Source organism: Pyrgilauda ruficollis, unplaced genomic scaffold, assembly GCF_017590135.1.
Source record: "Pyrgilauda ruficollis isolate IOZ18807 unplaced genomic scaffold, ASM1759013v1 scaffold22, whole genome shotgun sequence".
In the NCBI taxonomy this organism is placed as follows: domain Eukaryota; kingdom Metazoa; phylum Chordata; class Aves; order Passeriformes; family Passeridae; genus Pyrgilauda; species Pyrgilauda ruficollis.
In genome coordinates this window covers 8,082,314-8,100,067 of record NW_024521428.1, presented here as the reverse complement: position 1 = coordinate 8,100,067, position 17,754 = coordinate 8,082,314, and the positions used below count along the sequence as shown (strand labels likewise).

The 17,754-nt window shown below is 40.2% G+C and overlaps 1 protein-coding gene across 1 annotated transcript in view; it reads left to right on the top strand.

Moving 5' to 3' along the window:
- Positions 1-17,754, top strand: part of DHRSX (dehydrogenase/reductase X-linked) — a 163,352-nt gene that overhangs the window by 124,662 nt on the left and 20,936 nt on the right. The window contains exon 6 of the mRNA XM_041468482.1: positions 9,519-9,726. Within this exon, the coding sequence (XP_041324416.1) occupies positions 9,519-9,726 (208 nt within the window). The remainder of the gene's footprint in view (positions 1-9,518; positions 9,727-17,754) is intronic.

Here is a 17,754-nt window from a genome sequence, read left to right as displayed (position 1 = left end):
CTAAACTTCTCAGTTCAGAAGGAGAACTTGATCTGTTCAAAAGCAGACCAAGCAGTTGAAACCCACATCTGTGAAGAAAAATTGGTCTTTTGATTAAATCAAGCTCTTGATAAAAATATGTTGTGAAAACTATGCTTTCTAAGTAAAATTAATCTCTGTAAACATAAAATATTTTAGCCCCCAGGAGTTTTAATACTGCCAGAATGTCTGATACAGTTGTAGCTTTGTTGCTCTGTTTCTTCTGTTCCCATTATGTGTTGGGTGCTATGGTAGCCCAGCCTTTCTTGCCATGGGAGGTGGAGAGGGGCTGTACACACCAAAATCTCAGCTTCCCAAGAGGGACAGAGACTGAGGAGCACTGTGGCTCACAGTAGCTTTAGGGGAAGCTCAAGAGTTTTTAACAGTAATGTTAAAGGAGTGGTGGGCATGTTCAGTGCCTGCATTGCCACCAAAAAATCAATCAACCAATCAATCAATCAATCTGTCAAAGCAGCAGATTCTTTACATTCTTTTTTTTTAGTGAGGGCTGGGGCAGGGGAGCTCTGTGACTGTGCTGGTTTTTCAGGACATGAAACTTCTTGTCATTTCCTGGAAAGCCAAACCTGCCAGATTTCACTAGGTTCTGGCATGTCTGCAGGTGTAAGAGGTCTTAAGCATTCTGGTCCCAGGCCATGCCATGCCTCTTATTATGAAATGCTTGGTTTTCTATTACAGATCCCTGTTTACAGTATTCCAGGGTGACACAGTGTTGGGCAATTTGTAAAGCGAACCCCAAGACTCAGTTCTAAGGCCAAATGGTGCAGAAAGTGATTGCTGACATTGTTCTTTATAGTGCTTAAAAATAACCATTTGCAATGCTGGCTGTGGACTGCTCTGTATCTTAGTCCTTTCTGGTAGGTTTTTGTGTTTTGCTCAAGTTGGTATTTTTATGTTCCTCAGATAAGACCCTCTCTCTTCACAGGCCCCTTTCATATATAAATCTTATTTAAATCCCACCTGATTTCTGACAGTGGATGAGTGATGCTGTTGGTGTACAGTCTCACAAGAATAGAAGCCTTTCATGCTGTTTCTGGACTGTGAGTCATTTCATGGATGCAGAATGCTTCCACATTTTAATTCCTCTGGTACCTGCTGGCATTCAGCTGTATTTCTTCTTTAATCTAGGAAGGTCTTCCAACTGAGGAGAAGGCTTCTTGTGATGGCTTTTAACAAATAGCTGTCTTTTTAATGAGTTTGTTCCTTGTCTTAACTCATATACTAGGAGTTAGTTACTTTTATCACTCAGATTGAAGCTGTGATTTTCTTATTCTCACTCCACAAGAAAACTTCTAAAAAACAGAAGTTGTTAAATGTTTCAACTAGCAGAAACTGATTTTCAAAAGTATGTTGTGCCAGACTTGCTAATTTTTTGTTATTTCTTTAAACAAAGATTGATGACATAGCACTTTCTGCACAGCAGTTACAGATATCTCAAAGGAAAAATTATTTTGCAGGCACATTTCCTCTGGTAAGACAGACCAGTCCTTCAGTGTGGGTAATATTTGCTCTTGCAGAACACATTCAGCCCCTCCTCAAATCCAAGGCTGTGCAAGTGGGTTGAGCCCACCATAATTAAACCTTAAATTATCTTTGCATATACACCAACATAGTCTACTGTAAGTCTGCCAACACAGTAGGTGCACTGTGCTGGATCTGAAATGGCAGCACCTCATTATGCTTATGCAGACCCTACAGTTCCTTTTGAGGCCCAGAATGAAAAGCTCAGGACTGCAGCTCATCTGCAAAAGTCTACACCAGTTTGGAGATGCTTTTTAAGAATATCTTGGATTGTTCAAGTTATTGCTGGGGATTTTGTGGTCCTATGTGCATTTCTGGTGGAAGCAAAGAAACTATAAACTGCCCATTACTTCCTTTAACTTAAAAGCTCTATTGCAGGAGAGGTAGGGAGCTCTTGACAAGTGGGTGGAGAGGACCTCCCCCCATTTATAATCCTATAGATAATCTTACAAGATGTGTGACCATCTTCAATAACTTGAGATCCAGATTACCCAAAAGATAATATGAAAAGATATGTGTCCTTGTTGTTTCCCCATCCCTCAAAAGGGTCATGAAGACACAGAACGTAGGTCTTGAAGCCGTGATCTTTTTCTTGGGTAAAGCAATGCAAACCATTGCTTCCTTTTATATATTTACTCATTCATTTGTTTAATGGAGATTTTTAATTCAATGAAGGGATACTATTATGGTCAAACACCGGTTCAACTGTTAGCACGTACTTTACACTGCATCAAATGCCCTGACTGTAGAAAAGTGGCAATTTATATCATTCTAAATAAAGACATATATTTCCTGGAAGAATGGAGGTACAGTAATTATAACTTGAATTTGACATTGATATTTAAAATAAACCAAAACATTTGAAATTAACACCAACTGTACACAAACAGGTACAGTTTAGGTAACTGTAAGGTTACTACAGTTACCTAAGGTCTTTAAAGGTACTGATTCTGGTGAGACTTTGAGAAGACCAGCCTTTGAGTTCATGTTATATGCATTTGAGAGCTATGCTGAGCACACAGCAACTGAGCTGCACACAGCCACTCTCAGTAGATCAGAATAGCTCTCAGCATCTCACCTCCTGCCATTAGGAGTAGGGATCAGCCAAATGAAAAATGATGCTCTGATTCCATCTGGATGACAGTAACACCCTGGATGACAAGCCCTGGCTTATTTTGCCTTTCATAAAAGATTTTAAAATAGACATTCTATGTTTCTTTACTAAATGTAGTCCTCAAGAGACAATAAGTTAATTTTTGTTCCCTTTGCATTTCCTAAAGGCTAATAGAAGGGGCTAATCACTGAATGCTATGTATTTATACAGTGAAGTGCTGAAAGCTGGGAAGCATGGCTTTAAAAAAAACAAAAAACAAAACACCATCCAGCTTCCAGTTTGTGGCTTCTACTGCACTGAGGGTTAAGCACAAGGCAGGAGTCACTGATCTGCTGAGATACCAGTTACTGAGACCATTACCAACATTTTACCTGTTAGAGAGAGAGAGCATTTCCCAGATCTGGGCTTTTACCATTATACTCTAATTTTAGGAAGAAAAGTGTTATTTTCCTGCAGTTGAAAGATGCCAGCCAAAGCCAGGATTTGTCCAGAGCTGTGTGTGAGCAACATGTGGAACTGAAGAGCTCGCTGCAGGAAGAGGAATGAAAGACAAGATGGATTGCTCTGCCACTGGCCTATGACTGCTTAAGTAACCCCCATGCCACAAATTAGGACATGAAGGATCTCCTTTTTACCTCGTGTAGAGCCACTAATTTCATGTATTGTTCTAGTGGCCTTCCTTTTGAACAAGTTCATCACAGGGTCATGAGGGCTCTTCAGGAGTCCCTAATGCTGCATTCCTTATTCACTCAAGGTTTATGCTTAGGCCACCTTAACTGTTATATGTATACTCTCACAGTTTATTTTTAAGGTTATACATGACATATATTGAAGAAATGTACATGAAGAAGTACATGAGAAGTTGCTCAGGAGCACACAAAATGCCCAGTCGTGCATGAGTCGATGACTGACTGTGCAATAGCCTTTAGTAGCAGTTGGTAACAGGACAGCTGCTGTACAAAACATAACTGCAGCAACATCTCAAAAGTAGATAAGTTAATACCTTAGATTTGAGCTTTGTTTTACTAATGTATATGCTTCTTTCTTTCAATTGGTAAAATGCTGGTTGTCAGTGGTAATATATTTATTCTTCTTTCTCGAGCTTGGTCTTTTCTCCTTGTCTGTATTTCTGGGGGGGGGGGGGGGGTGTTTTTTTTTTTTTTTGGGGGTTTTTTTGTTGGTTTTGTTTTTGTTTGTTTGTTTTATTATGTGTGGGTTTTTTGTTTCTTTGTTTGGTTGGTTGGTTTTTATTGAGAGAAAATCACAATTAATGAGACTCAGAAAACATGTTCACAGGATAAATATATGTAGTACTGCCAGGAAGCCTGCTTTCATCTAATAAACAATATTTAGGACTCAAGCTTTTTCATAAGAGAAAGAAACTGTTTATGATAACCAGTAAAGACATGTTTATTTTCCAATATATTTCTCTAGCTGCTTCAAAATAAGCTGCAAAATCTATCAAAACTTGAAAAATCTTGTGCTGCATTCCCTGAAGAAAGAAAATTTAAGACTGTGAAAGCTTCATGAGTGTTTAATAATAGACTTTTATAGTCTTGACTAAGCAATGGTGATGATGTATTGCAAGATTAATACATAAGTCATTAGGAAGCTTTAGTCATTTTAATACAGCAAGCCTGTGTTTTGCTTAATTCCCTGATTCATCCTAAGGCATACATTGAAATTTTGTGTGGCCTTTCATTAAAAAGCCCAGCATGTCAGCCACGTTTTGCATCACTTGTCTTTTAATGGAGCACATAGCAGCTGGGTTCTCTGCAGTTTGATCTTGGTGCACTCTGCCCTCCAGGTAAATTAACACCCTGGGAATTGGGGAGCGGTGATGGGTGAAAGGAGGATGACGTGCAAGACAATTGTGAAAGGTTCAGGTCAGGAAAGATTCAGTGCTAACACTGGCTGGGTTAAACTGATCTGTGTGCCAGTCAGAATGGTCACAGGTCCTTGAGCCCTTTGCTGAAGCAAGCTGTGGTGGGGTACAGGGTGCTGTCCGTGAGTCCATGATGTCTGTTAGGTGTGTGCACAGCATGAAAGGAGCCCCCAGTGAGGGTGGCAAAGCTGAGAGCAGCAAGAGAGCCCTGTGCACAGGAGGGTGAAGGAAGTGATTGTGCTGGGCAGCACAGCTTCCCCTGGTGCTCAGTGCGTACCCTGACCTCACTCAATGCTCTTTACTAAACATGGGATCATTTGACCTAAGTGGGAGACCATTGTAGAAAACAAACCAACTAAAGACACGAAGACACTGGAGCAGAAACAAGTAAGGAGATGTGCTAAACATTATTTCAGTTTTCAAACTGGAATAGCGGCTGAGTCCATATTTAAACACCTAATTAGCCACTGCAGGCTTCAGTTTGAAATTTGGCTTCTCATTACTTTTTGAAAATGCATTCCATAGGGAAACTGCTGCTGGAGACAGCACCATGGAGATAAGTGGAAAAATCAGCTAATCAGCTTCTGGTGGAATAAAAGAAAAAAAGAAAAAAAAGATGAAGAAAAAGAAAAAAAATCACAAACCTCAAGGCACTCACTCCAGAATGGAATACCTACATATTTTCTTCGTGCAAAAATTCGAAACAATGCCTTTCTTTTCTCCTCCTGAATTTTTGCAGTAGTAAGTCAAATCTGTAGCTCATATTGCAAAAAAAATCTTAAGCCAGAAGTAAGAACTTCTGCTAAAAAATATTTGGACACGAAATGCAGAACCTGCTTTATCCTGACCCTTTATTCATCAGTATAGAATCCATAAAACATTATTTTTAAAGGAAGAAGAAGGTTTTGTGTATTGGTGTTCTCTTGGAGAGATTTCAAAGCAGCAAATTAAACTTTACCTGCCTTAACTCCTCCTGTATTTTCATTTAGTGAGTTGTGCATTGCCCTGTTTTATCAGCATTGACTCAGCAAAATGCTATGGAGGGGCATCCTCTGAGGCATGCCACTCTTTTCTGTGGTAAGAAGATGGTCCACAGCAAGCCCCACTTAAACAAGGGAGAGAGCATGACCTTCTCCAAGCTACTGATGCCAGGCATGCTGTGTTTTCTCACTGAACCTCTTCCCCCTAAGTCCTTGCTCCACTTTCCCTAGCTGCTGACTGTGTACAGGCTTGCCATACCTCGGCACATGCTGCCTGGCATCGCCCAAGCTGGGTGGGCAGTATTCATTAGGATGTATCCCTGGTCATTGAACACCAGTGCCTCCTTATCTCTCTAGCTGACTGACCAGCACCCACTGGGGGCTGGGAGCTGGCTGGTTGCCTAGTTAGGAGGCAGAGTTTCTCTGCTTAAGAGAGCCTGCCTGGCTGTAAAGCATCGATGCCCTGGGTCCTCAAAGCAGCAAAAGTCCAACTGCCACAGGCACCTCGTGTGCTCTGCTCTGCTAGCACAGTTTGCTTGTGAGCTGTGTTCTGCTTGGATGGTTTTCCTCTTGTATGCACTTTGATTTCTGAAAGATTTTAGAACTTTCAGAAAACGTGGAAATGCCAATAAATAATGTCAATATTATTTTACTTAGTATGCAATTATACTTTTATTCATTATAAAAAATGTGCATACAGAGCATAAAGTGCCAAGAGAGGATAGATTTAGATGCATAAGCTTTAAAGCCAGATAATTCCATGTGTAAGAGGAATACATTTTATGGTTTTAAACTAAAAGAGGGTAGATTTAGATTGAACAAAAGAAAGAAATTTTTATGGTAGGGGTAGTGAGGCAGAGAAATGGGTTGTCCAGAGACAGTGTGGATGCCCCATCCATTCAAAGCCAGGTTGGATGAAACTTTGAGAAATCTTGTCAAGTGGAAATATGTCTCTTCTTATGGTAGGTTAGAGGAATTAGGTGATCTTTAAGCTTCCAACCCAAACCCTTCTATGATTCTACATGTGTGTTCTTAGGAGACAGAATCGTGGTGTGAGTTCAGGTGCCTATTTTTCTGATACATGAAATCAACACTGGATCTAATGAAGTCAAACAACTAGTGTTGTTTTATTTTTTCAATGTAGCATTTAAACAAAGTGATTCTAATAAAATGGGGTCTGACAAAAAACAGTTCAACAAAAATCCTCATCAGTTCTGTGTCATGTCATTCCTCTGTCTTATGTAGTCCATTGATGTCAGATTCCTGGAAAGCAAAAAACACACACACAGAAATTGGGAAGAGAGAATCTAATCATTGCAGGGCCTCTGCCAAAAGTTTTTGCTCTGTGTATCCAATTTTATATTCTTCATATCTATATTATTTTATTGAAGTCTGATTCCTGGCTGCCTTGCACATCATTTGCATCTCTGCACAGTGATATAAAAGGCTTCCTCATTGATTGGGTAGCTTTTATATCTTCTCAGCACTCATGTTTCTCTGACATACATACCTATGCAAAATACAAGGCTTTGGAGGATCCAGCCCTTGTAGTTCATGCTTCATTGCCACAAGGTAAGTCAAAACAGCACTCGCACAAAATGTGGGAATGGGGAGTCATGGGGAGCATTCAGCATCCTCCTGCCTGGCATCTGAAGATTACTGAAAGCCTGACTAGACCCAGGCAGAACAAGTCAGAGTAGTCCCCAGCTCTGCTTCCCTGCGAGCCACTTGCCAGACAAGATCACTCTGGTTCAACTCGGAGGCTTGTCCCGTGCCCCAGCTCACATTAAGTGGGGGAATGGTGGCACCGGTGGAGGAGTGCCAGGGGGAGCTGCCAGCTGGCTGCCGGAGGCGGCTTGGGATGAATGCTGCTTCCCATGGGTAGTGTGAGCTCTGCCCCGCACGGCTGTGCACAGGAGAAGCCTGTAGCAGCTGAGGATCTGGTCCTTCAAGTTAAAGGGGTTGGAATATGCATGAAGCATAAGGTGACATTTTGAGCGTCTCAGATCAGAGCATGGACGTTACTGAATTTAAAATGTAACTGCAATTTCCTGACTAATACCAAGTCACTTTTATATTCATGCAGTGATTGTTCTTTACTCTTTAAATAGCCCAATTTGCCCAGAGGTGCAGGTGATATCCTTATGATAATGAAGATATGTTATCCAGCACGGTACAGCTGAGGCTGTTGGTTGGTGCAAGGGCCACCTGTGATCATCTATCCTTTTTGGTTCTCAACTCATATAATGATTTTGTAGACTGTTTGTGATTTGTTTGTCCAAAAAAAAAAAAAAAAAAGAGACAGAAAAAAAAAAGTAAAGAGATGCACTGGAGGTTCAGTGTTATTTTCTGTTGTTGTCTTTTACTTCCTGTAGCTAAGCTGTATTTACTGTGGTGTCTCCAAGTTTCTGAGTCCTTCCAGATAACACAGGCAGTTAATTGCTACAGTAGCCTTATACCTCTGTAAAGGGTCAGCCTGATTCTTAACATCAAGGGCTTTCTGTGATGAAGTGCACAGGATATTATAAATAAGATATTCAACAAGAATGAGATAAAATTAATTCATATGTTTACTATTCATTCAAAATAAAAACTTGCACACAGTAATCCACAGAAATCACAGGCAGGCTTTCCTGCAGAGTAAGAGCATCCCTAGTCTGGACATTTCTTGCACTTAGGGTGAAGGTGTAGAGGATGCAGCTGTAGCTGCAGCCACCACGGGGATAGGACAATATCTAGGGAAAAGGAAGGAATGAGGAAAGAGAGTTCTGTTCCTGGGTGGGCGCCCCTCTATCACCTTTCACCAACAGGTTAAGGTTCTCCTGCTGCATGGACCCTAAGCCCTGTTTCCACATGGGGAGCAGCTGCAGCATGCAGTATCACTTCCCCAGGCTTTAGCAGAGGCAGAGCAGATGGGGGCTGGAGCAGTTCCACTGCTCCCAGGAGCCTGCTGCTTTAGGCTCCTGCTTGCTTTGCCTAAGAGCTGTCTGTAATGCCACCATTTACCTTTGGTTCTGCTTAGCACAAAAAAGGTTAGATGAGAGGCTGCGGTAATTACAGGAGTAAATTGTTATGGCACAGGAATTTGTGGAAGTGATGCTGAGGCCTCAGTCAGGAAGAGCATTTTAAGTGACATACCTGCTAATTTCCCTGAAAATAGCCTGCTAATTAAAAAAAAAAAAAAAGTATTGCATGCTGTCTGCATGCAATGAAACTCAACTCAGCAGTTCCTAGAAAGCTTAACTTGAAAGAAAGGCACATTTGGCATCCAGATGAGAGAGGTGCACAGGAGTCTCAACGGGTAATGTTTTGCTGTAACTCCTGGAATTTTTGTGCCTTTGTCATACCTCTTTGGCACATATTCTGCCAGCCATCTGTGCTTTAAAGGCTGTATAGGGCCTGTGGTTGCACTTGCAGCTGCTCTCCTTGCCCTATCTTTTTATCCATCTCTTAGCTGTGCACAATCTGATGTGTGACCAGGGCAGCTGCAATGAGTACCTTACACATCTGTACTGTTCCCAACACAGGAGCCTTCAACCAGTAGGTTCTGATGCAGTAAAAATAATAATAGCAACAAGAAGTAGTATGATCAGTCATAGGTTTAACAGGGAATGGGATGGGTATGTTTGGAAAGAGCAGAGTGAAAAAGGGGAGAGAAGTTTAAGGGCCTCCAGGTGATGATAGCCTAGAGATTGATGCCTCAGCATTTCTAGTTTAAAGAATTTGACAGAGAGATTCTGGCAGGTATTGTGTAATTTTGTTTTAATATTTTTATTGCTATAAATAAGACTTGGTGTCTGATGAAGTAATCACTAGAACTGGAGTAAACAACACGCCTGCCTGTTGTTTAAGCTGTTTCTTCTGACGACTCAGTGTATATCTGGATATTGCAAAATGTGGTATATTTGATGTTTGTGCAATTCTGTTCTCCTTCTGGTTATTTTTACATGCATCTCCCTCTCTTTTTCTCTCCTGTGTACAGATGTTCGTATTCACCCCATGGAGCCTATGCCCAAAGCAAACTTGCCCTTGTGTTATTTACCTATCGACTACAGCATCTTCTGACTGCAAATGGAAGCCATGTGACTGCTAATGTAGTAGACCCTGGAGTAGTGAATACTGAGCTCTACAAGCATGTCTTTTGGGTTGTGAAAGTGGTCAAATGGATGACAGCCTGGCTATTTTTCAAGGTATTCTGTTTTTAAAATAATTTTGTTGCTGTGCCCCTGCACTGTGAAAGCTGCAGTTGGCCTGGAGCTGAAGGTGTTTCAGAGTTGATAATAGTGTACGGTATTTATTGCATTTCTCTGTGCTGATGAGATGTACAAAATCAATAAAGACAGGCTTTCCAGCAAACAAACATTTATTTTAAATGGAGGGAGCGAGCTGTCACAGTAGGGAAAGGGAATGCCTTTCACAGTCTTTGCCTATGCACTGGTAATCTCTGCCCTGATCTATCCACGTGCTTCTGTGCGTGCACGGGGGCAGGACATCACCCTGACATGGAGCCAGAATATGCAAAGTGTTCCTCAGAAATGACTTGTTCATTCTCTTAAAGAGAAGCAGACATGATGTGGCATGGTCTACATGTACACAACATGTTACAGAGAGGAGGGCAAAGGGAGGAAGAAAGCTGTACAAAAGTGGCAGTGGGAGGTGGCTGTGCTCCAGGATGTGAGCTCCAGACACTTGTGCTCAGGGAGGCGGGACAATTTTTAATTAGGTTTTTCATTCTAAAACCTACTTGTAATGGTACTTGATTTTTTATTATCCAATCTTGGTCTGCACTAGGAAACAAAAAGTTGTTTAATAAAACTCATACAGAAGTGGGGCAGACTCAGTTATGGGTAATGTTTTGTAGGGGTGTAAGTAGATTAAACTGAAATCAGTTTAGCTGTGTAGGTGAAATCTCCTCATGCACACAGGCCTTTGAAGGGCTTGTGCTGAGAAAATGTACTGCTTATAGCTCGTTCAGAAAGTAGTTTTGGATTAAGTAAATGGAACCTGATTCCATTAGAGCAAATTAAATGTCCTAATTAAAATGAAGTATTTTACATCAAGGAGCATGTCCCACAAAGCAAATTAATTTTAAACTTTGATATGGAAATATCAGTTGCTTTCATTTTAGAAATGAACTGGAGGCTGGAAGAGTGACTGTAAAATAAGATGCAAACAAATAAACCCATATTTTAAAAAAAATAGATTCTTCTGAGTGCACCTTGAATATTGCAATAAATTTGTAATAAGAATGCTCATAATCTGTAATGCATTCTTAAAGAAGCAGACTGCAGCTTTGCCAAACCATGTACATGAAACCTGTTTTCCCTCTTGTGATTGGCATTTTAAATACCAGTTTTGGGTGGCAGTGTTTTTTCGTTGATCTTACTTCACCTTCCTAATATAAAAGTTTAATGTAAATTTTAAGTTGTGCTTAGAATTTCTTCCAGAGAAACAAAATTCTGACTAAATTCTTGCATCTGAGAGTGAGTTTCAAGTCTCTTGTTGTTTGCAGCGCTCAGTCCCTCCCAGTTTTATTGATGTGCCCAGGAGACATTTTTTTATTATACTGGTGATGTTTAGACACTGAATTGGATGTTATTGAACATTTAGAATAATTTATCACAAGAGGGATTCCCATTCTTACAACTCTAACAGTCCTGCCACTGATAGTTCCTGATCATTTCTTTCTTCTTTGGATGTGATACTGCTCAAAAGAAATTCTGCCTTGAAATAGGTGACAGAGAGACATACTGATCTGTATGGAAGAGCCATGCCTGTACTGTCTGAAAAGCAAATGCATCAGTTGCTTTCTGAGTCAGAATAACCTCAGCTTTGGATATCTGAATGCTTCAGTTATCGAGGTTGAGATTTTCACATTTTTGTCTAACACTCAATGTGTTTTTCCCAAAAGCCAGAGGAGAGGGAAATTCTTACTTTCTTCCTTCCCATCCTCTCTTAGACCTCTGACTACTCCAACTTCTACTCTTTGCTTATTGCTTAGGATATATCTGGGTGTTTGGGAGAGCTTCATCCCAGAGGAGCACCCTGATTGGCATCACAAGGAGATGTTTAGCTCCACAGCAAGCTCACATTGAAAGCCTGCCTGGCAATTTTAATAGTGCTCTGCTGAGGTCTGTAGTATTCAACATTCAAGCCTGTGTGAGTCTTGTGTTGGTCTCGTGCATTAGGGTAAATGTCCCCTGAGAAAAGTAAGAAAGCAAATACAAGAAAATTCAGTTGTCTGGTAATATTAGCTGATAGTTGGTAGTATGGATTTTTTTTCTCCCCTGGAATTTTGTTCCTGAGCACTTATATGAGTCTTCCTTCTAGGATTATGGCAGTAATGCAGTGAAAATGAGGTGATAGCTCTCTAATCATATTGACTTAACTAACTATTGTCACCCTGAAGTATTCCAGAGTGAGTTCTAAATGTGTGCTGGAAATTGCTTCACTCACTGCAACATGGCACTCTTGAGAGCCAGCACAGCCCAGAGAGCTTCAGTGAGGAAATGCATCACATTGCATTCCCTCAGGAGAGAGTCAACATCTTGTTTGATTTAATTTCAAAATAAAGTGGCAGAGCCCCCACTACTTTTCAATGCATTTCTGCCAGCACTGGTGCCAGTCATGTTCAAATTAAATACCTCTTTGGGACTGCAGCCTGGCCCCCACCTTCGCTGGGCTGCTCATGTTTGAGGCAGCTCAGTGTGGCAGACAAGGTTGTTGGCTCAACATCTGCCTTGGAGCTGCCTCAAGATATTTAGATACTTAAAAGAATAGACCTACAGTCTTGTAATAGGCCATGATACGTATGCATAATTAACTCAAAGTATTAACAGCTTGATTTTCTTTAAATTGCAAAGCATTATCTTCTAAACTTATATATATGGCTCAGAAAAGTCTTGGCCAAATCAGTTTGGTGTTTTTCCCACCACAAGTTGCAGTGAAAGGCATTTCTGTAGAAATAAGATAGGCCAAATGAAAAGTTCTGGTGACAGTCATAAAATTTGTGACGTTGGTGCCTGCCCTTTAGAAGTGACGTTTTCATTCTTTCTCAGCTCAATTCTTTCTCAGAAAAGTTATTGTCTGCTGTGGTACTCTAAATTTGCACTTTGCAAATGTTTTATCTGTATTTTTCATAAACATGGACTGCACCTGTCACACAAGAGACAAATTATTACTCAAAAAAATATATTTCTATCCCTATGATTTTTTGGTAAATAAAGCCTGATGAGCTGACACAATCCTCTGCAGAATGCAATGAAGTATGTTATCCTTTCGTAATTTTTAACATAAATTCATCTTCTTTTTGAAGAGATAAAGTCCAAACTAGTAAACACTAACTAATTAATGCGATAGTAATAACTTGAAAAGTCATTCATTGAGCATCAAACTGCAATTTAGCTCAGTGTGCAACACACCAGCTTTAGCATTGGGTACTGTGCAGGCTGGAAACCAGGAAGTACCATTTCCCTCCCAAGTATTTCTGCATCTGCAGCAGATATTGAATATTCATTCTTAAACCAGATGGTCTCTGCTTGTAATACAATTAAAATGCCTTAGAGCAAAACAAAAAAGTTGACTCTCATTAATGTCCGATAACAGGAACTGTTCTGCTTTGTATGACTTCATTATGGCATCAAAGTAGAGACATTTGGCAGATAGCAGTGTTGTAAAGTTCCCCAAAACCTTGTTTATGACAAGCTTGGTGAACATGTCATTACCAGATATAGAGTATTTGGTCCTTTCAGCCAGCTCAGATTGGTATTTAGGAAGGCATTGTGGAAGGAAGGCTTTGCATCAGATCCTGTCTCAGCTGTCATTTCCAAAGACATAGTGCCAGATAAGTGATTATTGACTGACAAACTGAAAATAAGTAGGATTAGTGACCCTGCCAGCCTGTAAAAATGGAGGGAAAGGCTTCAGGAACACGGGCTAGGTAGATATCAGTCAATATAAACTAATTCATTTCCTTCACCTTGTCAAAATAAGCTCAACATTAGTGTAATTTTCCTATAACATTTTTTAAAAAATGCTTCCAGTCAGTAAGCACATCTAGAAAACAAGATCTAAAGGACCTGGACTCATCATTCATGCCAGAGGACATAGTCATGCAGGTCTTATTGCAGCATTTCTTATTCAAACTGTCCCTTTGGCACTGTGAATATAGTAAATTCATTTCATCCTACCCCCCAGGTGTCAGAAGACAAACACATCACCACACAATAACACCAGCTGTAAGAGAATGAGAGTAATTAAATCCCACAGCTGAAAGCAGCAATTCATCAGCATCAACATTTTCTGTGCATGAGAGTGTGTGGTTCTCACATAAAGCTAATCTGGGCCTTTCTCACAAAAATGAAAACTTGCAGAAACGTATAATTTGCAGTTAATTTTTACAAAAGGTTTTTCTGGTCAAAAACATAGAGAAGAAAACAGTCTGCTTGAATCCAGTAACACTGGTCTTTCAGCAGATACAATTTTGGATACATTGGTACAGGGATTTAAGCTTTCAGAGCCATAGGTGCCTTTTTCCATCTGTTAAGTATTTTATTATTTTACAGCCATCGAATGATTCTAGAGGGAAAGATAAGGGAACCAGTCTGAGAAGGCTAGTAAATAATCAACTGTTTAATTCCTAAATCCTGATGATCTGGGTTTTCTTCCCATGTGAACTCCTGGACTTGGTTAAGTATCCAGGTCCTGCCTGTTATGGGGTATGTGGATGGAGCTTGGCTGCTTTATTCATTGTAACTGCTGAGCACAGAGCCTTCTGAACACAGGGCCCTGTGTGTCTGTTCCCAGTCAGATCAGACCCCTCTAAGGTAGGCTGGTCCCCACATAAATAGCATTGGACCCTTTTCTCCACTGAACCTGTGATCCCCCTGCATCCCAAGATATTGCTATTTTTCTGCATGTTTTCTAAGCTCTAAGTGGTTAAAGTATTTATTTGAAGGGACACGTTGAGAGTTGTGACAGTTTGTTTTGATGGCAGGAAAATGAAGGATTTGTGTTGCTTGCCTCAGTGTACGGCACACAAAGTAGTGTATAGTTGCTGTAGAAGACAGAACAAAATGGGTGGGATTATGTCACAGTGCATCACAGGGAGTCAAAGATGTTGAAGTTCTTGTTTACAACTTATTTGGAGCAGCTGCTGATGTAATTTATCCCCATACCACACCCAAGCTTCCTCTTGAAGGGTGCCAGTTGGAACAGGCTGAAACACAGGCATGGAGCAAGCAAAAAATGAAGTAGTGTGCACAGAGATGCATTTCAATTCCTGTCCTGCAATTTTAGTTGTTTAATTAAAATAAGCATACTTTATTTTTTTTTTCCCCTTCTCACAGTGTGAAGTGGGAAGTTTGTCTTCCCTCTTTCAAAATTGTTCACAGGACAGGAAAACTGTCTCTATGTCTAATATTGCCTACAGGATTCTCCCTTTTTAGCCCAGGAAATGGTCTAAAGGAAAACAGGTTAAAACTACACTGTGCACCATGTGAAAACCCATGCTTGCGCTGTGTGAAATTGTTTTGGACTTTTCAGTAAGCAACTGAAATGTCACAAGCTCTGCGTCTTACTGTGCAAGAAAGGGTTTATCCTTAACTCTGGTGTGTTAGAGGATTGCTGATTTAACCTGACAGCTCAGGAAGATTATTTATGTGAAAGCATTTAAATTTGTATCCAAAAGAGTGGGAAAAATAGTCCCTCCATTGCTTTACTGTGGTGAGAGTAAGTAAACAGTTAAGAAATTGTGAAAATATATGAGCCTAAGCACTGTTAGCACATCAGCACCTATCATCCTGTAATCTGTAACTGGTTTCATATTCAGAAACCACAGAGTTAGTTAGGAAAGACATTTTCCATCCATCAATCTATTCCTTGCAGTACTTTCCTAAGTATTTGATTAATACCTTTGTGTGGTAATCTATTCCCAGTCAGACTTGTTGAAAATGGAGAAAACACAAAAAAGGAGCATAATTTTGCTGTGGATCAAACACATATCAGGGACTCTGGAACGATTCTTCTCAATTAAAAAAAAAAAAAGTCTCCTCAATGTCTCTAAAGTAAAGGTCTCAAAAAAGAGGCTGAAAGATTGGGAAATTAGACAATCTTGAAATTTCCAGTGGACCATTAGCACAATCTTTTCAATTATGGGTTATAGCATCACACTACTGTAATTCCTCCTCATGCATCAGAGAGGTACTGAGTCAATCACTAGTGCTTAAAATTCTGTTTTCTTCTGGTCATGGAGTATAAGACTGCTTGGAAACTTGAACCCACTGGCAGCAGGACAGAGCAGCCACTAATCTTTCTCATCTTTCTCTCAGAGAAAGAACAAAAGAGAGAGGAAACAACCCCAGCCCCAGTGAAGTGATCCATTCAGCAAGGATAGGAACAGGACTTGCAGGCTGTTTCTGTCTTCCATGTGAATGAGTTGGAAAACAGAGTTAAGGAGGAAGACAACTGGCTTCCGTTGGAAAATACTCCAAATTAGCTTATGAGTGAGCAGCAATTTGGAATTAATCTTTTTAATGCAGAAGAGTAAGTTGTGGGGAGTGCACATTCAGGTATTAGGATTAGGCAAATATATATATATATATATATATATATATATATATTTGCCTAATCATGTATATGTACATGATCTATCTAAACTCCTCATTGCTTTGCTATTTGTGAGTTATGTGTCCCTAAAAAAAAAAAAATTTGTATTGCAGAGCCCCATTACCTAAAGACCCTATCCACTACAGTGAAATATAATTTTAGGAGATTTTGGAGATCTACAGGCCCTCCTTTCCCCCCCTCTGTATATGACAGTCTGTAACTTATCAGTCGTTGAAGGAGACTGAAAAACCTTTCAGTGTGAAGTAAGGAAATTCTTCCATGAACAACACAAACACAATTTTTGGTGGTTTTCCTGAGTTTTCAAAGGTTGACATAAAATGTCAGGTTCTACCAAGAAGCAGAAAACACCCCCTTTTCTAGAGGTCTGTGGCATTTATGCCTGGAAGTCACCTCTGACAGGTCTCCTGTTTCATAAATCTCTCTGCAAAATGAATGCCAGCATTGGAGGTGTGGTTTCCTCATGGTCACTGCTGCTACAGGACCTGTCTTATGCTAAGATAAATATCTACAGCTGGACCACTGAATTAAGTCCTTCAAGTGGCAGTTTATCCCTGTGAATGACATAGGGGTCCTTTGGTGACTAGTTCAGCTGTAGATGTTTGTGCTGTATAAAGCTGGTTAAGATGAATCCTTTCCAAAGGTGCACAGTGTTAATATTCTAGGGTTTTTATAAATGAACTGAAGGTGGTAGGATTTTGGATGTGCACAGAAGAGAATAGGAACTGTAAAGGTTTGTTCTTAGATCTGAGGCACAAGTAATCTGCTATCAATCTGGTTTGCAAATGGCAACTCTCAGGTGTTAGACCATTTCCCATATAAGTGGGAAATGTGCTCGTGGGCAGCTAGAGATGAGGAAATCCCAGTTACTTATGAAATGTATTTCTCATATATGTTTATAATCTATTGTGTGCCTTCACTACAGCAGCCCTGGGTGAGGAAATCCCAGTTACTTATGAAATGCATTTCTCGTAAGTGTTTACAATTCATGGTGTGCCTCCACAGTTTATCACGCAAATATCGCCATTCATTTACATGGGTAGCTATGTGTACTCCCTGTGTGTATTTATAATAGCCTAATATTTGCAACAAGGGAGAACCATGGGAAGCAAGCACCATCTCCTCTTTGAGGATGAACTGCAAACAGTAAACACACTTTTTTAATATAACAGGATCATCTGCCACTCAATTTGTGAGCTATGAAAACTTTTAGTTCAGAAGTCACGAGTAGCTCTGGCTTTGGTAATGATTATGATTGCAAGCCACAAATTTCTGTGTTGCATTTTAGAAAGACTACTGAGATACTGCATGATGTAGTGGTTCTTTTTGTTCTCATTATGTTCCAAGCTAAATACTTGGGATTTGGTGGATTTTAATAGGTAAACACAAGAAGGGGCTTTGGTTTAGTGCCTCTAGTCCCCATTTTTTTCTAGAAGGAACCTGATCCTGGATATGGCACAAACACATCATTAATACAATCTCTCAAGAGCTAGTGGTTTGTGTACATTACTGCATATTTAAACATTCTGTTTAAATTGTGTCTGTGAGTCTTTTGAGGGCAAATGACTACATCTGTGTGGTGCCATCTCAGTGCT